The sequence below is a fragment of the Pteropus medius genome, unplaced genomic scaffold, assembly GCF_902729225.1.
Source record: "Pteropus medius unplaced genomic scaffold, Ma_sr-lr_union100, whole genome shotgun sequence".
NCBI lineage: Eukaryota > Metazoa > Chordata > Mammalia > Chiroptera > Pteropodidae > Pteropus > Pteropus medius.
In genome coordinates, this window is record NW_024340696.1 from 27803182 (window position 1) to 27824222 (window position 21041).

General features: G+C 34.1%; 1 protein-coding gene across 7 annotated transcripts in view; it reads right to left on the reverse strand.

Annotated features, from left to right (window-relative positions):
* AK9 (adenylate kinase 9) overlaps positions 1-21041 on the reverse strand; it is a 100834-nt gene that overhangs the window by 36622 nt on the left and 43171 nt on the right. For 5 of the 7 annotated variants that reach the window (XM_039870223.1, XM_039870204.1, XM_039870239.1 and 2 more), the window contains 9 exons: positions 19350-19433; positions 17464-17603; positions 14596-14752; positions 13642-13756; positions 10364-10440; positions 7999-8157; positions 5654-5740; positions 4970-5173; positions 4470-4591 (listed from right to left, as the gene is read on the reverse strand). In XM_039870223.1, coding sequence (XP_039726157.1) covers positions 4470-4591; positions 4970-5173; positions 5654-5740; positions 7999-8157; positions 10364-10440; positions 13642-13756; positions 14596-14752; positions 17464-17603; positions 19350-19433 — 1145 coding nt within the window. The remainder of the gene's footprint in view (positions 1-4469; positions 4592-4969; positions 5174-5653; positions 5741-7998; positions 8158-10363; positions 10441-13641; positions 13757-14595; positions 14753-17463; positions 17604-19349; positions 19434-21041) is intronic. The other 2 variants (XM_039870231.1, XM_039870215.1) reach the window with 1 other exon arrangement.

The window sequence follows — 21041 nt, forward strand, 5'->3', positions numbered from 1 at the left end:
TAAGTATATCCTACTAATATACATACGAAAATAGATTCATATTTAGGAACAAATACGTTATTTTTAAAAATACCAATGGACTAATATTTTACACGGTTATTTTCTTTTCCCCAAAACAAGATATAATGAACAACTTTCTTTAAAGGTGTGGAAATGAGACTAATCTCCACTTTTCTTGCACCACTCTTTTTAAAATTTTTAAAATTACGATTGATTTTTTCAATTACAGTTGACATACACTATTATATTAGTTTCAAGTGTACAACTATTATATTAGTTTCACATGATTAGACATTTATATAACTTACAAAGTGATCATCCTGATAAATCTAGTACCCAGCTGACAACATACATAGTTATTACAGTATTATTAAATATATTCCCTACGCTATACTTTGCATCCCCATGACTCTTATCTTACAACACTCTTATTCAGTTTTTGTATATTAGGATTATGCAAGCTTCATAATGACCTGGGAAGTACTAATATATTTCGATGATGTGGAAGAGTTTAAATAACATAGAAATTATCTAATCAATGAAGGTATATTAGAAATGACCCTAAAACTCTCCTCTATTACTTTTATTTGTTCAGTTTTTATCTTGCTTTGTTCCTAGGCAAATTTTAGCAATTCATATTTTGAAAATCCTTTTCATCTTGACTTTGAAATGTATTAGCATAAAATTCCTGTAATTTAAAACAACCCTCTTTTTTTATCTGATTACATCCCAGTACATTTTTGTTTCAAATGTTATTTGCTTCTTCAACTTGTCAGAAGTTTGTCTATTTTATTGCTCTTGTTAGTGAACCAACTTTTCATTTTTTGAAATTAGGTCTATTATTTTTATTTGGTTTTGTTTTCCTATTTCATTAATTTTTGCCTTTAATCTTCTGCTTTTGACTTTCTTTTGCTTGATTTTGTTGTGCTTTTTTCCCTAGGTTCTTGAGTTGAATGCTTAATTAACTTTCCCAGTCTTTCTTGTTTTTTAATAAATAGACTTAAAGTATGGTTGCTAGACTTAGCAAATAAAAATGCAGGCTCTCCAGTTATATTTCAATGTCAGATAAAAAATAAGTTCCTAATATGTAGCATACATAAACATGAACCTTACATAAAAATTATTCATTTATCTGAAATTAAAATTTTTAGTCTGGTAACTCTAATTTCTACTTTTGCTATGCAACAAAGCTTTTATATATGATCTTTTACTTATCATTACTTTTTAAATAGTCTGTAGTTGCATTTTTAATTTCTTATTTAACTCATTTGCATTTAGAAAGAAAATCTAACAGATGACGGTGTCTGATCACAATGCAATAAAACAAAAAAAATTGACCCTAGAAGGATAATACTTCTTGAAAGTATAAACACTTGAAATTTAAAAAATATAAACACCTGAAATTAATAAAATATGTACACACAGGAAACTAATATACTACTCTAGAAGACCACAATTAATGTCTGTATCAGAAGATTAGAAAGACATATTTTTAAGTATATGAATGAAATATAAAGAGTTAGAAAATATGAGGAAAAAGATAAGATATTTGGAGGATAGATCTAACAGACCTAACCAGTGATACGTATTACGGATGGACAAAGAAAAAGAGGTGGAGGAGAGGCAAGGATTAATTAATTAAAAAAATAAACATTACTTGTACGTCTATCACTCAAAGATAATGGTGATAATAACTACCATTAACACTTTTAACAGCCTGACTGAAGTATAATTGACATTAAAACATAGTACATATTTAAAGTATATAATTTGATAAGTTTTGACATGTGTTTTCATCTGTGAAACCATCACCACAGTCAAGATAATGAACACATTCGTCAATACCACAGTTTGCTCATGCCTCTTTGTAATTCCTCCTTCCTGACCTTATTTGTCTCCCACCTAACCAACCCCTGTGCAACCAATGCTCTGCTCTCTGTCACTATAATTAGTTTGGTTTTTTTCTAGAATTTTATACAAATGTAATCATACAGTATATTTTTTCTTTTGCCTGGCTTCTTCTTTGCCTGGCTTCTAATTATTTTGAGATTCATCCAAGTTGTTGCATGTATGTATCAGCAGCTCTTTTATTTATTTATATTTTTTTGCTGCATAATATTCCAGGTTTAATTATCTCCATTCCTGAGGCTAGACCCTTTTTAGTACTCTACCCAATGCCCTGTAAATTATGAGGTTTTTTCAGTCCAGTTAGTGGGGACAGGCATTGTTTCTGGCCTGTGTGAGATCCAAGCACTGTCCCTCTAATCTCATCAGGTAGTACTTCTCCTGGCCCTGAACAGTATTCTTACATGCAAAACTGATCAGTACTCTGCTCTACAGTTCTCTGGAGTTCTTTCTCTACACACTTCTCTCCTCTCTGGTCTCTTCTCTGTGAACTCTAGCTAATTTGGTCCCCTGGGATTCTCTGCTCTGTCTCCTCCTATCAAGGAGTTGGTCAGGCTCTGCCTGGGTCCTCCTTCCCTGAACCATGGCCTAGGCAAGGGACATGACCTTATAGACAGTAAGCTGGGGAAGTCATAGGGTGCACCTCATTTGCATCCCATCTCTCTGAGCCCACTGTGCTTCACTGCCTCTTGTCAATGTCTTGGAAACTGTTTCATATACTTCATCTTGCTTTTCAGTGTTTTGGGGCAGGACAGTAAACCTGATCTTTTTTACTCCATCTTGCCCAGAAAGACTGTTAACATTTTAGTATACACTTTAGAATCACTACACTTTTTTACTCCATCTTGCCCAGAAAGACTGTTAACATTTTAGTATACACTTTAGTATACATTTTAGAATCACTTTCTTAGAATTTTTCTTATGATGTAGCATATTACCTTTTGCTTTTGTCTGTATAGCACCTTTCTTCCCCTTTTCTAGAAACATAATCTTTCTCCCTCTTCTCATGAGAAACTGCTTCTTTCATATTCCAAGGAGCTCAAGTGGACCAGACAATCACAGTAACACTCCAACTCATAGTCATTGGGTGGGCATATGGCTGAGGTTGGTTCAATACATACTAAGTCTTCTAGTTACTGTGTTTAGTCAGGACAACTGACTGGGCTGGGAGAAAGAAAGTTCTTTCTCGTTATTTTTACAAGTGAATGTAAAGATAGAGGGCTCTTTTTCTTCCTAGATAAAAATTTCTGAAGATGGGCTTCCAGAATTTCTGGCAGCCATATCTTCCTTATTTGCAAAAAGCATCTTTGTAGATGTAATTAAGGATCTCAAGATGATATATCACCATTCATTTATCTGGGTGGTCCTTAAACTCAATGACAAGTGTTCTTGTAAGAGAAGGAGAAGATACAGAAGAGAAGAAGGCCATGTTCAGACAGAGGCAGAGATTGGAGTTAAGTGGCTACAAGCCAGGGACTATCTGGAGCCAGGGAAGGAGAGATTTTCCCTAGAGCCTTTGGAGGAAGAATGGCCCTACTGACACCTTGATTTCAGAATTCTGGCTTTGAGAGTCATGAGAGAATTAAATGCTGTTATTGTAAGCCTTCTAGTTTGTGGTACTTTGTTATGGCAGCCTTAGGACACTAATACAGCAGGTAAAACTGACTCGTAGTAAATTAGGAAGAGTGGAAGGCAAGAAAAGACACTATATTATCAATGAAGACCATACTTACAAATATAAGTTTGCAATATTACAGACAGCCTGGGAATTGTCTGCAGATATAAGCACGAGACCATTCTCTTGTAGATCAGAACAGGACACAGAAGAATGGCAGAAGGATGATTGAAATAAGAGAATCTGAATATAGGGCAAAACCCACAGCTGTTAGTCACCCTTACTGAAGGTCTCAGCAGTTTCTCAGTGATAAAGAAATGAAAGTTGTTACCAGAATCACACTACATAACATTTGTTGTTTGATACACATATATCTGGGTTTAAGTCAATTACAACTGTTATGCTTATCTAACTTAATACATTATTTTGTTCATTGATAAAGCCCAAAATGAGAAGAATCACTTTCTATTTTATTATTGATAGATGACTGGATTAGGTAGCTATCAATTAAGAATGTTTATCAAAATTCTGGTGCTAAGGGAGTAGATTGGCACCTAAAACACGTTATTCCTGTTTGAAGATACTACTCATTATTATCACATAAGCAGCCCCTCAAAGATACCATGGCTGTATTTTACATAAAACACCCACTTCTGTTAAATTTATAAAATATTCCTGTCTCTAATACCTATAGATTTTTCCATGAAAAGAAATTTAAAAGATTTCCTTTTCTTTTTTTTCATGGGTGTAACATACTATCTAAACAGCTCTGGCATGTCAAGAATCAAGGGAAGCTGGGGTGGAGGCAAAGTGTGTTGAAAATGTGTATTTATAAAATGGAGGATGCCTGCTTGTTTTCTTGACATCTAAGAGTGCTAGTTACGACCCTGGATATGTCCACTTTCAATGAGGTGACCCATGTGAAGAAGCAGTAATAGAAGACTCTTACTTCTTCCTCTTCCTCTTCCTCCTCTTCTAAATCCTCATCGACTTCCGCTTCAGCCTGATAGTCTTCTGTTTCTTCATCATAATCATCTATATTTAACTCCCACCCAGCATACTGGAAAGGTTCTGTAATAAAAAAAAAAAGAAGAAGAAGAAATATTTGGGAAGATATTTTTACAATAAAATGATATTAGCTTATTACCATAGTCAAAGATTAGGAAAAGTAATCATAATAATGATGTCTTTGTTTAGATGTGTCTGCAAATCAGCCTTTACAAATTCTTTGAGTGATGACTGGCCAGTTTGGCCAGTGCTGTTTGTGCTCCGTGGCTGTTCTGATTGCTGGGTGCCTGTGCTATGAGAGTTGTTAAATATTTTAAACATCATACCTGGATATGTTGAATGTTTTACTTAATGGGCCATCAAGAAAGCCTTTAAGCTTTCACAGTGCTTTTAATAATATTATCTGCTCTTGAGAGTCAATGTTAGGACTGCAACCCTTACTTTCCATAGTCTCAACTACTTTTTGAAGTAGTTGCTCCGGAGTTTTGTCAGCAATCTCCAAGTTGAAAACTTGAACGAAAGACTCAACAATTGCCATTTCCAGGTATTTCCAGATGTAGCTGAAGGATTTAATCTTCTCTTTAATTGGGTCCATTTCAGGAACATCAGGATAAGCATCTTCTGGAAACTCGGGTAGTACAACTTTTGAGTAAAGGTTAAAGGAAAGAAAAAAGAGGTTTCAAAGATGGTATCTTTAGACATATTGCCTAAATAATTTGTATCTTATAATATTTTAAGAACATTTCAAAGAAATAAACTTAATGTTCTAAGCAATGATGTATACTTACAAATTTATATTTTAATTATGCTTCATTCTTATATTGGCTATAGATGAAGTATTATTTATTAATAAACTTATTTGGATAATCAATATGCATTTCATATGGCAACTTTACCTGTTCATAAAAGGTATAAGATAAAATTTGTTGAAAAAGTGTTATAAGCTGGCCAGATACACTTTTAATATAACAAGCTAAATAAATGCATCGACTGGCATACAACATAGAAAGACATAAGTAGTTGGTACTATGTTGGTACTATGCCTAAAATAAGAGACTAGACCCCTTGCCAGGAGAATATGAAAAGCACTTTTATACACTAACTACTTTTATTTTATAAGCTAACCTGTTTCAGATAATTTAGTTTCCAGGTCATCTTTGGATTCTTTTGGAATTTCTGTTACAACTGTAGTTTCTTCAGTAGTCTCAGATACTTAAAAAAAGAAATCTAATAGTTAGTGTATGAATTTTAAAACATAGTTCCTTTATTAAAGTTTTGGCATAAAAAAATTTCAAAACAATTTAAATTGTATATATTACGTCTATCTGAAAATACAGCTCTTGTTAGATAAAGTATGGCATAAAAACTCCTAATAGTATAAAGAAGAAAATAAAGAATATTCTTAAATATACTAAAAGACATTGACCAGAATAATGATACGCACATGGTACATACAATTCTAAGTGATAACAGTCATGTGTACAGCACTGAACTAGAACTGGTCCCAAACAGAGTAGGAGGCTGGCTTTAGAACATTCAAAGAAAGTTCCCTGGGAGAAACGGTAAGGATAAAAGCCAATAAAACTAAATGGTCCCCTAGATCCGTTATACTAGTAAACACTAATTGTGAGATACTGTGGATACTGGAACTCTGGGGATATGTTTGATGTGTCATATTTATTTAATGGATGTCATTTTATTTTACTTCTTTTGATATTTTATTGGCCGTCTCCTTGGAAAAGGTAGGTGGGTGGGAGAATTGTCAGCCTGATCAGTTTTGGACTCGATAAAATAATGAAGTTTCTGGGTAGGAGCACAAGTCAGCAGAGGTGTGGGACTCTTAAAAGGCAATTGGATATTACATTCTGCTAATTCCTCTGTCTGGCACAAGGGAATCTGATTTTATATTTATTGCCCCATAGAGCTAATACCAACCCCTGTAGTAAAAATTTATTTGTGTTGAACTTGAGATTTCTCAGTGTGAAAATTCCCCTTAGTCCTGGTTCTTTTCCCAGCTAACAACAGGCTCCCAGCTCTTAACTGCCCCAGGCTGGCATCTGGCTGCAGGTATGTGAAGACCTTTAGTTTGTAGTATTAGTTTCTAATCCAATACGAACTGTGCTTGGAAGCATTTGCAAGCCGCACTCCCACTATGGTGTGGTACCCTGTCTTGTTGCTTTAAGCCTACTATCCAGTCCTAAGAGTGACTTTCATTGCCTACAGATTCCTTCCTGCTCTACTCCAACCCTCCAAACTGCATCCCTGTAGCAGGGCTGGCTTCATGTGTATGTGAATTGTGCAGTTGCGCATCACTCAGAATGGCCTCACATTTAGTTTAATGATCTTTGATTGTCAATTTGTAATTTTTAATAACTTTATCTTTGAACCGTGTTTTGTAAGCAAAATCCAAAGGAACTCCGGAGGGACAAGAGGGCATGCATATGAGCAGAGATATGCACAATATGTGTTTGCCAGTCCTTGCCATCTCATTCTCATGAGAGTTCCCGATGCCTCATCATGAGTACAGAATTCCAGGGGACCTGTGATGTGTGGGAGTAAGTGTGACTGAATGGTGACTGCAGGCAGGGGAAGATGCTGACAGTCCTGAGAGACCATGTTTTTCCTTTGAACTACAACTTGCTTCTGATGCAGAAGGAAGATGACAGCAGAGGGACATGAATGACCAAGGAACCCCATCATGTCCTTTTTTTTTCATGTTACTTTCCTGTAGTAGTTAAATACTTAGGATGAAAATGATGACATAGAAGGAAAGGGAAATTTAGGCCAAGCCAGTGTTCTTTTTCCTTTCAGTCTTTTCTTAATCATTAGTAAACTAAAGGCAGAGAGTTTTGGTAGAATATGTGCATATTAAGAAGTAAAATAAAAAACTGCATTAGTTTTGTGCACAAAACTGACTTAGTATTCTGGTAAGAATGAAATACATATGTATGTATGAGCTGCGAGATACAAATTGTATAATTTCATTGATTCTGCATATGAGTTAAATGCTCTTATATTTTCATTTAAAAATGGGACTGTATAACATAAAGATGAATGGCAAAATTCATGCTAATAATTTACATTTTTGATTTTTCTTTATTCCTAATGACACTAAATAGGAAATAAAAGGCAAACCATAACAAGCCAAGAGCGATTATGGAAGAAAAGAAAGCGCTTTATATTATAGTACCTTTAATGGCACCTTTTCCTGGTTTTTGAATAGTGTGCACCACAAATGACATAGCTGGCCCTGTTCCTGAGCACCAAGAAGGGCAGCGCAGAATTTGCTTTCCTACCACACTCTAAATTATGTGATTTGGACTAAATGGCTGCATTCCAGAGGATCGTCTTTCCATTCTTAGCCTGCTTCCATTTTATTAACATATAAACACACATACACACGTATGAGCACACAAACACATCAACAGACCTGAGTAGAATTAAGGACACGGCTGTCAACAAAGTCTAACCTGATTCGGGTTCTCTTTCAGGGACCTCGGTCGCTTCAGACTCCTCAGGTAAGAGCGCCCCGGTCTCTTCGGCCATCTCATGGGCCTCAGACCCTTCAGGAACATCAGTCTCATCAGCTTCAAACTCTTCTTCAGCCTCAGGTTCAGTCTCTTCCACTTCTAGAAAAAATGAGAAGAAATAAATTATCATTCAGATTAGGTCAGCAAATATTGAATTGTGTGCCAGGCAGTTTGAAAAATGCTGAGAATGAAACAAACCCTCTTGGAGCATGGGATTTAATAAGGGAGAGAGATATATTATCTCCATATTTTACCCATTAAAATATAGTGGTAGGTAAGGATTATAGTCATGCGCTCAGTGTTATAGGAGCACTAGCCTAAGGGTTCATTGAAAAGAGGAATTGTTTATAGCAGTCCCAAATATCATAACAGTAAGAAACTGGAAACAGCCCCACTGTCCATTCAATAAAAGAATGGCTAGACCTGCAGTGGCTGATGTGTAGCCACTAGCCACATGTGATTGTTGAGCATTTGAAATGTGGCTGGTCTAATCTGAGAAGTGTTGTAAGCATAAAATACACATGGAATTCAACAATTTAGCAGGAAAAATTGAATGTAAAATAAATCAATAATTTTTGCACTGATTACATTTCAAAATAGCATTTCGGATATAGCATATTAAATAAATATAATTAATCTCACCTGTTTTTTATTTTCTATGTGGCTACTAAAAAAATTACAGTTACATATGTGGCTTGCATTATATTTCTATTGGGAAGCACTGGGCTAGACTATATTTTCTTATAGCTAATAACTAATAATAAAGTATGTTGATGAACATGTTAAATGAAAATTTAAAAGCTTAACTCCAAGTTTTCCATAGTTGCTGATGGGCACTGACAGAAATATATATGCATAGAGGTCTTTTGGGAAAAAGATGGGGTGAATGGTGGTGTCAGAAAATCCAATGCCCCTTTAATATATCTCTGAAATGGATTGAAAAACAAAGTATTTATATGCAAAGATAATAAAAAGAAATAAATAAGCTTGTTTTCTGGATTCTTGTGGGAATTCCTTCCCCCAGTACCTTCCAAGAATCACATTCTAGTGTTTCGTTTTGTTTTGTTTTAAATCTAAATCTGGGTGACTAAGCACCTAAGAAAAGTATCCTGAAGTGTCCCTATATCTTGAGCTCTGACCAGGACTGCAGAGCATGTAGCATGTGGCTTCCAAGTAGATGACTTGGAATGTGGTGAATCTTTTGTGTTATGTGGAGAATTTTACGATGACAAGCAACATTTGCTGAATCGTACTAGGGTTTGGGATGAAGTTATGTGCTCTTCACAAGAAACTCAAATTGTCCAGAGTCTTAATCCATAGAATTCTGTGCATAATAAAAATGATGGTTGTTTTTATAGTTTCCAGGTGGCCTTTGGCACAGCAATGAAAACTGAAACAAATATTCTTTACTTTTTTGAGCCATAGGCCCTTTAGGCCGTCTGGTGAAACTCATGGACCCTACTTATAATAATGATTTCAATCTCATAAAATAAAATATGTAAGAAGCCAATTATACTGAAATACAGTCATCAAGGTATCAAAAAAATTTTTGTGCTGTAGGAAATTTGTGCATCTTTACTCATATATTGAATAACAAGAATTAGCAGCTGGTTTAATAACTACCATAATTTGGGAATAGTGATAAGCATAAATAAGATATATAAAACTGTAATATGATATAAAAATATCTTCATTTCTATTGGTGACAAAGTTAAATTACTGCTAATATAATTGTTGAGTTTTTAAACCTATATTAATTACTAGTTGAAGGAAAATCTAAATTTCAGTTAAAGGTTAGCTAAAATAAATTTGTAATTATTTTCTCATTCAATTTCACAGACCCCTGAATTTTATTCATGGACCTCAGGCTAAGAACTCCAGTCTTAAAAGCAACTTTTGGAGCAAGTTCTTCAGCAGTGGAAGTTTAAGTGCAGAATCCTTCAATAGAAGTAATCCCAATAGCCACATGTCATCTTTGACAAAGACAATCATTTTTAAGACATGCCGCACATGTTGTCCTGCTGTGTACCCCTCTTAGAGGGTGCATGAGTAAGTATCTGTGTCAGGAGTCTTTTCCCTATGAATCCATAACTACAGTGACCATATAATTTGTTGTCCAAGTTGGAACACTTTGAGAATAAAAGGGGGTCAAAGAAATACTTCAAGACCATAGCCATAAATCTGGACTCTAGTGGGCAAATAGAGAAATATGGTCACCCTGTCTATAATTCACTGAAATACTACAGCAGCTTGCAGTACCAGTACAAAATTAAATGACATGTTAGTCATATTAATCTGTGTTTGCCTTTTGCTTTCGCATTCATAGCTTCCAGTAGCCTTTGATTTTCTTCTTCTATTCTCAGTGCCTCTTCTTTGGCTTTTCTGAAATGAAAAAAAAAGACCAAAGTTTAATTATCTTTGGAAATTTGGACACTTCACAAGATTATAGGATTTAAGGCTTATAGTGGTAAAAATAGAGTACATTGTTCATAATATTCCTTATACTTTTTATTTTACAATGTAAATGTTTAATTTACTCATATTGAGGTCAATTAATTTTCAGAGCATTTTTTTTTTTTGGAAGAAAAGTTGGAATGTTGCACTTTGAAAAACTTTGACTATTAATTAGGAAGTCTGTCAAAATTAATAAAAGATTGTCTAACTCCAAGTTGAAAAGGCGAATGGGAGAAATTGTACCATTTTCCCTTTTGATTAAATGAGAAATGTTCACAATGTTAAGTGAAAAAAATTATAATATAAAACTATGTATAATATGGACTTAATTTTGTATTTAAAATGTATATAAATGACAATTAAAAGACTAGAGGAGAACTAATCAAATTGTTGATAGTAATTATCTCTGGATAATGGCATTATAAGAGTTTTTAATTTTATTTAATTTTTTTGCATTTTTAAAATGTGAATAAATAGAAAATTCATAAACTTATCTTGTAATCAAAACAGTTATTTTCTGATTTACTTTCTTTTTAACACAGTAATAGTGAAATTTAAAAAGACCTGGAATATGGAAACTTAAAACATCTGGAGGGAATCTGTTTTTCATTAAGGTTGTAGCACTAAACCTGCCTTAATGGTGAATAAATGTATAAGGGAATTTAATAAAATGATGGATAAAGGCAATATTTATTAAAAATTAAAATGTGTATACTTTTGACCTCAAAATTCTATTTCTAGGAATTTAGCCCTCAGGAGTTGGCCTACTATTGTATAAGAATGTTGCAATCTTTTTAAAATATTGCACCTTTAAAACAAAATACCAAAAAAACTGTACCAAATATTCACCAACAGGGGACTAGTTAAGTAAAGCAGAGCTCATTCATAACAATAGCACATTTGGGACAGTCTTCCCTATAGGCCTGAAATTTTCTTATATTCAACGTTCTTTGTGCCCTTTCCCCGCTTCCTTTGAAAATCTAGTTACATACATTCTCTTCAAAAGACATTACCAAATCTCTTCTCCCAACAGGTGTGTTTCTTGTTCAAATGAGGTGTTCTCTCTCTGTATTCCAAATCCTGTGATCCAGCCTAAAGTCTTGATGTAGTTTGAGTTCTCTGTGATCAGACCTCTGATATCACTGGATATTGTTTCTGAACACCTTCCTTCCCCATTTTAATTGTGTGTGAATTGTCAGTTCATACAGGGCTCTTTTGTGAGACTACCCTTATCCAAAACCTGGATAATGTATGCTGCTGCTAAGAATCTAAACCTGACAAGAATGAGGAAGAATTCTGCTGCCAATTTTTAGACACTTTGATAAACCACTTGGATAGACAAGTCAAAGACTAACAGTTATGACAGAAATTACCCTGCATTTGACTGGCACATTTGAAAAATGATGCTGGAAAAGCTGTAGAATTCAGTGTGTCTTCAGACAATTTGGCCCAAGATGGAATTCTTAATTATGTTAAGTTCATGTCTTTTCTAACCAAGCTGCAAGGCCTTTAAATAAATGAGTCTCTGACCATTTTTTTTTTTTGGTTCTGTTTCAGATTTCATTTTCCGCAATAGATGAAAAAAAAGTTTGTTTTGAAATGCTCATGTTGAATTTAAAAGGCAACATATAGACATGTAGAAAAGCCTGCTTTAATCCGAGCAAATCTTTGACATTAAGAAGTTTATAAAGATATAAAAATTTAGAATCAAAAGTAAAAATTGAATATAGAGATAGCTCAGAAAATTCTATGTGATAAAAGGAAGGTGAAGGTAGAGAGTTGGGAGAAAAATGGACAAGATCTCTTTTTCCTTTTAAAAAAGTTATAGATGTATGTATTTTTAATCTATTTAAAATGTAGCAGACTTTTGGTCTAGAAAGCACATGAACTGCGTTTTACTCTTATGTCAATATCTTCATCTTTTCTCAAATACTTGACTATTTCTCATACACTGGAAAAAAACCTAGGTAATCCCTTAAATCCTAGCGGATTGTAGCCCTTGTGACAAAACTGTTAAAAGCTAAAAACAAATATAATCAGTTCGTATTATTATCTGAATTAATAACATTTTTAGTCAAAATAAAAAACAATTTCATTAATTCATCTAACTAAATTAATACTTTGTATATTTTTGTATTAAGTCCCTAAAGAAATGGCAAACTTCGATGAATAATGAACGCTGAAAAAAAAATCCTCTGACACGCACTTATCAGTTATCTGTCCCCAACTCCCCCAGTAACCCAGATACTGGTGTCATAATTTCCAGAGTTTAAAGAGCGCTCCTAAATCCAAGCTCAAATTGTTAATATCTGAAGGGGAAAAGGAAACGGCATTCGAGAAAGCTCCTACAGGTGCCATCATTAATTGTAGGAGGTTTAGTAGATTAACATAAAGAAGTTTAGGTCTTAAATGTCCTGCCTTTTATCACTTTGGAAAGTAGAAATCCCAGCAGACAAACGAAAATTTAAAGTATCTAACAACATGTTTTAGCAAGGAAGAACAATTAGCAAGTTAAGTTACTATTTCTCTTTATACTTTATTCCCCATTCTGAGAACTTGATAGTTTATTAAATCTAGTCTTGACCTCAGTCACGAAGAGATAGATATGTGCTCACATTTTTAAAACTTCTTCATTGCACCCAGATTGGAGAATAAACTCTTGACATTAAACCTGTGAATATGGTAAATAACTAGTCTTGTCCTTTCCTTATATAGAACTTAGTCAGGCTTTGGATTTTAGTCATATTACACAAGTGTATTTTCATTTACTTTTTATCATATTATTCCTTAAATTTGTGGATTCTAGTTAGCAAAATGATTGAAGTCACAGATAAATATGGTAAAGAGAAAAAAAATCTTATCTGTGCTCATTTTGATACTGTCCCTTGAGTGTAGATGTGGGATTTAGAATAAGTTTGATTTGGGACCATGAAAACATCACAAATCTGTACTTTAGAGATTCTAGAAGTATTTGTGAAATTACTGTTTTTCTTAGAATCAATTAGAATGGGATCAGTTAGATCACTGTTCTGATATTAAAGAGAGTTCATAAATATAAGTTGTAAGTAGATACTTAACTGCTTCATAAGAGATTTATTAACCTGTTATACTATGTCAGGCAGATTTTACCTTGTTGCTTCTTCCTCTTTTTTTTTCTTTTGTAGTTCATCTAATAATCTTTCATATATCTTAGAGTCAATATCAGGTTTATTCTCTAAATACAGCCTATTGAGTAAATATTTTCCTGAAATATAAAGAGGATAATATTACTTTTGAAGCTATATAAAATATAGTGAGATATATTTTTTGAAATTAACAATAAAAACTTAATTCTGCTTATATCCAAATATATTTTTCTTTAAGCGCTTATCTAAATAGAGCCCAGAATCTTTAAAATATTAACAGACCATCTTAAATCTTTTTTAAAAAGTATATATTGGCATGATATAAATAACTAAAACATGAAAACAGGCAGTACATTATTGTTCTCTCCGTTGGAAACTCTTTTCGAATATATTTCCCCAGGAGGCAAAAATGACAGAATATTCTTAGCCCTCTTGTCAAAGATTAGTTAACCTAATCTTTGTGGGGGTTTACATGTGGGGGTTATATTTATATGTGGTGGTTTATTTCTGGGGTCTCCATTCTGTTCTGTTGGTCTATGTATTCCTTGATTATTACAGCTTTGTACAAAGTGACAGAATTATTAAAATTTAGTTCTGCTATCTGTATGTACTTAATATTTCCCATTTGAGGTGAAGAAAGACTAACATATAGTCTTTGCCCTCGGTCTTATATATATGATTTAGAAGTTAAAGTGCTGATTGGGAGGGGGTGTTAATTTTCAGCTCCACAGAATAATTGTAAGGGCCTGTTGGGACATCTAGCAATCCAGCACACTACCCGAGCCGCTTACTCATTGGGTGGACACCTCATTATGTGTACCTCTAGGTTGAGAAGGGATTGCTGGGGTAGTATTTGTACCTAGGCAGGGTGGGGAGTTTTCCATTTTATATTTTAACTGAAAATATTATCAGCAATAAAAATTTCACTTTCGAATTCACAAGATAAATATTTACCAACCATTGTTTTCTGTATTTGATAAACAGATTACTAAATCTGGTGTAATTCCTTTCTCAACCAAGACTGTCCACAGTTCTTTTACAACAGGGCAGTTGTCCAGTATCCATCCTCCATATTTTGGGGCACCAGAAAACCTGTTTTTGTTTTCTTCAATTACCTGTGAAAATGACACATTGATATTACCATTGTAGCTAGAAAAGTCAAGGGTGCTACCTTAATATATAATTTTTGTGAACCTTAAACAACTGTCTTCTGAGTTCTGCTTACTTTTCAGGAGAAGAAAAAAAAGCCATTTAATTTCAAAAGAGAAACTAAAGCAAGAAAGCTATAAGTTTTAAAATTGAGAATGGGAAAGAAAAACCTTTATTAAATAAATATAACAACACATTTTTTGTCCTAATTCAGAAGGTCTGGGGTGAGGCCTGAGAGTCTGTGTTTCTAACATGCTCTCAGGTGATGACGTCTATGGATCGCTCTTTGAGTAGCAAGGTCCTATTCCAGCTCGCCTTTTCTAGTGACGACACTCTTCACTTCTCTTTTGCTTTTATCCCTCAGTAAGAGAGCTGAGAGGTGCCGAGATGCTTACTAACAGCTGTGGAGGGAATTGTGTATAAACAAATCTTGCAGGGGCTTAATGAGTTCTGCTAAACTCCACTCCCACCCGCCACTGAACAGCAATAGCTTCAATAGCTACACAGAATTTAAGATTATCTGCTTTATGAATTTCCATCTGAATGAAGAGTATTTGGAAAAAAAAAAAAAGGAATTTTAAACAGTTTGAAATGTGTAACATAAGAGAATTAGGGGTAAAAAAAAAGAAAGCTATAGAGAAGAAATGTAAATGACATAAGTCAGACAGAGAAAGACTAATACTGTATAATTTCAGTTATATGTGGAATTGTAAAAAAACTGAACTCATAGAAACAGAGAACAGATTGGTGGTTGCCAGAGGTGGGGGTAGGAGTGAGGAAAATAGAAGAAAGGGGTTAAAATGTACAAACTTGTAGTTATAAGATAAACGACTGAAAGTCTGATATAAGGTGACAATCTAAATTGGTTTCCCCAATAGTTAATTTTATTAATAATTTTAATAATTCTTCCTTCCCTTTGGATTGTGATATAAACTTTAGCATACCCTGAATCTTTTATCTATACTAAGCTCTGTTTCTGTATCTTCTCTGTGGTGCTGTTGATTCTTGTGTGACTATCAGGTTTATATACCATTGTAGCATTTTGACACATTTTACCAGCTGGTAGAGGAAGTCTCTCTGTATTAAGCTTTCCTAAACTGTTCTTATCCAGTCTCAACTATTAGCTCTTCCAAATCAATGTTAGAGTTAATCTGTCAGTTTCCAAAAAAAAATTGAGATTTTTATTTGAATTGCATCGATCTATAAATAATTTGAGAAAGACATCTTAAGATTTTGTCTTTATATGTAAGAAATTAATAATTAACTAGTGACTTTTTGAAAATAGGTTTCCTATTCACAGAGTAGAAGTGGATGACAGGTAAAACAGTCTCCTGCCCAGGTTTCTGTTCTCCAGAGAACAAAGCTCTGATATGAGCTTTGATGTTAAACTTCCCTACAATCTTATAGCCATGGTTTACCATCTAATGACCCTACATGTAATCCTCTATCAGAAGTATTTTAGTAGTACTGCCTGTATATAGATTTGTACCCTCCAAACTCTGAATAAACTCTGAATGGAGAAATTTTTCAGTGAAAGGCAAGGATGGGACTTTCACAGTGCTAAAGATACACCTAACTTGCTTTGTCTGTGGGATGCTTTGTTTCACCATCCAGGCAGAGATGACAGCCCCAACCTTTGTAGAACTCCCACTTGTTGTACATATCTACTTACCACTTAGCACATAACTCAATTATTGGATTATCTGTCAGCCTTCCTCCGCCTGACTGATAACTCCTTAAAGGAAAGAGCTATGCTTAATTCATCTTGATGTCCCTGTGATCTAGCACAGTACAGGGAAAACAGTAAGTGCTCAGTGTGTTTCTGAAGGAATAAACTGATGACAGAACAACCTGGGATACAGGGATGCAGAGAAAGTTGAAAGGTCGCTTTTGGAAGTTCAGAGGGGGATAGCAACTCGCCTTGGGTACAGCCGAGGGCTCAAAGAGCCCACCCAATGTGTTACGGAGTGGTTCTAATAGAATAATTTTTTTCTTCTCACATAATAATTTCAAACTGCATCATTTTCAAATTACAGAGAAATATGGGAGATGTTCATTGAGAGCCTAAAACTGATTTGTTCTCTGTGACTTTGCTCTAAATGCTTACTCAAGGTCTCTGTGCAAAACAGACACATATGGATATCTCGTTCTCTATAAACAAAAAACAAGCTTTCTGATTTGCCATCAGTAGGGCATAATATCTGAGGCTTTATTTCCCCCTCAGATTAGAAAATAATTTGTGTGTCCATCCATCTCTACTATGAATACATGTTCAGAGTGGTTGGATAAAATTATCGATAGAGCAAAATTTGTCTTGGTTTACAACTAATTAGCTCATAGATAAAAAAAAATAACTTTGGTACTGGCTTCTTATGCACCATCTTTTAACTAACTTAATGGAATTAAAGACAATAAAAGTTAATGAAGAATTAATTTCAAAGCTATGAAATTATATTGCATAATTGTTGATAAGTGAAAATTTACCATAGAGCATAAGCAACTGCTCAGCTAGGGTACATTACATAGAACAATGTTGACTATAAAATGTACATAAATTTGAAGGCTATTGATTTCAATACTGTCAAATGAGACTCTATATTAGTTATACATATACTAGGTTAACATTTTCTGTTGCCGTTAAAATTAATGACAAAAATGAACAGCTTTGATTCCTTACCTCGTCTAGGACTTCTGCTAAGATTTCGGCATGTTTTTCATATGGCTGTTCAAAGTTCATGTCCTTTGTCGTTTTCATAGTCTCCTTCATTATGGAAATAACCTCTGGATGATCTGCAGTTACCTCTTCTATTGAGTCTTCTATTGAGTTTGAAGTACAATAAGTTAACAAACTAATGCCATTAATAAATTCAGTGGACAATTCTATTGGCAATAGAACATGATGATTAATACCTGACCCAAGAAAGTACTATCTTTGTGTTACTGTAGCACATGCTAGAAGAAAGGGGAAATAGACTAGGGAAGAAATGTCAGGTCAGGAATTACAAAATATCAGAGCAGTGGCTTAAAGCCAATGCATCAGAATCAAAGTAAATGAGGCAGGAAGGAGTCAAAAACCAAGAAGTCAGGGAGAGGAGGGAGGGACCAAAGGATTCCAGAGGTCAAGCTAAAACATGAGCATCTAGGGAATGAGTATGCAAATGAGATGAATACTTTCAATTACAAGCATGAGACTACATGGGACAGTAAGAGGGGAGGTAGGGAAGTTGGCATGAATAGCAGAAAGGGTGACATAGGCTGGTTTCTCAAGTGTTACACTTGATTCCTGCCCTCATTGCATGCTGAATGTCTTCTTACATGGCTGAGCTGGCTCACAGGTTGCATCATGATGTAAATGAGACAGGAGAGTGGCAGCTCCACCTGACTCCTCTCCTTCTGTCTTTCCTGTTGTGCTTCCTGAGCTGCTGTCCCATCAGGGTCTCCTGCCAGATCCCAATGGATCCTAGTCCAGAAAAACCCCAAAGGGCCTTCTAAGAGCAGCTTCTTGCTGCCCTCCCTGCCCTAAACTGAGAAATCTGTTCTGAGCGATGGAGAGAGCCAGCAGTTTCTGGAGAACCAGAGTGGGAGAGGCAAAACTCACTGTCTTCCTGAAGCCTTGAGAAGGGGCATGGTGAGACAGAAATTGCCTGGCAAGGATACTAAATATGTTAGAAGCTGCTAGTTTTCTACCCAATATCCATTCTCCTCTTCCCTTATTTTGTTGGGGTCAGCAATGTGCCCAGCTAAAAACACATCTTCCAACTTCCCTTATAGCTTTGATGGCCCATAGATAAGATGCAGCAGAATTTTTTTTTTTTTTTTTTTGATAAGGGGAAGTTCCTGTCATCTCTTTAAAGAGGAATAACTCAGCTGGGGGTAGTGCCAACTTTGTCTTTTACCTTTTCTCTCTTCCCGTTAGGCATCCTGATATGATGGCTGGAGCACCAGGATCCCCCTTGTTAATTTTTTTTTTAAATAACTGTCCCATACTTTATTTAACCATTTGAATTATGACTTATCTTTTTATTATACATGATGTTGTGATTATATAAAACTGGAATTGGTATATTAAAAGGCATTGATCTCTTTAAAGTTAATGCTAATTTGCATTTCTTTTCTTTAAATTAATTAATTTATTTTTTATTATGGTGACATTGGTTAATGAAATCCAGTAAGTTTCAAGTGTACAATTCAACAGTAAGTGTTATGTATTTTGCATTGTATGTTCACCCTCCTTAGTTAGATTTCTTTCTGTCACCATGTATTTGACCCCTTTTACCCCACATCTTATGAATTGTTATGGTAGCCACATGCCCAGGATGACAGAACAGAAGGATAGTTCTCCTGTCTCCTCAATATTCTTTTTCACAAAAACAATATATCACATGTTCTTTTTCCTGTGTCCCTGCATGTCCCACTATTTATAATAGAGTAACCTTTAAGATAGAGTAACTTGGGTATTAATAATGCTTTTTTTTTAAAAAAAAAAATCACATTTCACCTTCAAAATTCTGAAGGAACTATTTGTGACCTTAAGAGAACCAAATTACTCAAATATTAATTTACCTTTTTTTGACTCCAACTTTAGATCTTGACTAATGTCTTGAGCACTTCTTTTAAACATAGACGTTTTACTGGTTTCTCCTTCATCTGTGAAGAAAACATTGTTAACACCCAAAGAACAGTATTAAATTGTAGGTGAGTCCCAAAGAAGGCTATGGTATGTGTCCAAGGACCCAGGACTCATGTTTCTAATTTTTTAAAAATTAAATTAATGACCAGCATGGGGGAGGGGCTCTCTTAGTGTACTGGTGCTGGCAACTCTGCTGCAGCAGAGATGGGGCTCCCAGATGTCACTTGGCCAAAATTTTAATATCCAGGGTTCTTCTGTGAAGTGTATGTGTGTATGTTCGGAGAGGAAGAGTGCCATACATAAGTTTCTGACAGTGCCCAGTTCAATACCTACTAGGCTTGAAATAAACACCAGGCAAGCACACATCTGTCTGAATCAGGAAGAAGAATCAAATAAAAACATCAGCTCTATATTCTCTAACACAATAAATTATAGATGCACTTAAAAACTAAATATAAAAAGGTTGTATGAATTAAAAAAGGAATATAAGTATATATTAAATCTCTGGTTTACAGGAAGACTTTTTAAGTCTAAAAGTAAATAGAAGAAATCAACAAAGGAAAAGTAATGATTTGACCATGAAAATATAAAAAATTCTTTTACTTCAAAAAACAACAGAGTATTTTAAAGAAGAAACCACTCAATTTGGAAAAAGAATATGAAAAATAAATGAAAAAAAAACTAATATAGAAAGTTTATGTAGAAACCATATACCTGATACAACGATTTAGAAAAATGGAAGAAAGAAAAATGGTCACCTCAGAAAAGGAGAAATATAAATTGTTAACAAATATTAAAATATTAAACTTCAGAAATAGTTAAGAAAATTAAAATAATATTTTTAAAGACAAAATACCAAGGAAACATGACATACACTTTATATAGTACTGAGGGGAACATAATTTGGAACAATTTTTACACAAAGGAACCTAACTCTGTCAATAACTTCATACTCATTAAATAACCAGTGACTCTACTTATATCAACATGTAGACAAAACTTTATGTAAAAACTTCATTGAATCATTATTTTAGTAGCAAAAAATATCCAAAAAATAACTTAAGTGTCCAACATAAACAACAAGTTTAAACTATTACTTATGAGCAAAGAAACTATACAGTAATTGAAAATGAGGGTTAAAATATCTCCTTAACGAAGTAAAATAATTAAATGTTATATTATGAATCAAAAAAGGTAAAAAAAGTTCACATTGTATGCTTTCAATTGTGTTAAAATATGAATGGAAAATTTTATAAGGGTAAATAGCATTAAATGATGATATTTTGAGTGAAAACTCTAGGTTTACGATGCCTGGATTCCAACACATGAAAGGCATTAGAGAGCTTTAAAGAAAGAATATTATTATATTATGACTGTATCATGTTAAGAAACATTAAAAAATTTTGGTGAGGTTCTAATCATATTAGCCTTTTCAGTTTTTATGTTTTCTTCTGCATTCTAGAAAATCTATTTTTGTTCTATAGCGGTTCAGTTTAAACCTGTAAGAGAGAAGATAACTTTTTTCTCCTGAACTTTCCAATTTGGGCAGAGAATATTTTAAGCTTCAATATAAACATGATAAAATATGCAATAAATAGACATAAGCTCTATAAGTATGGCATTAA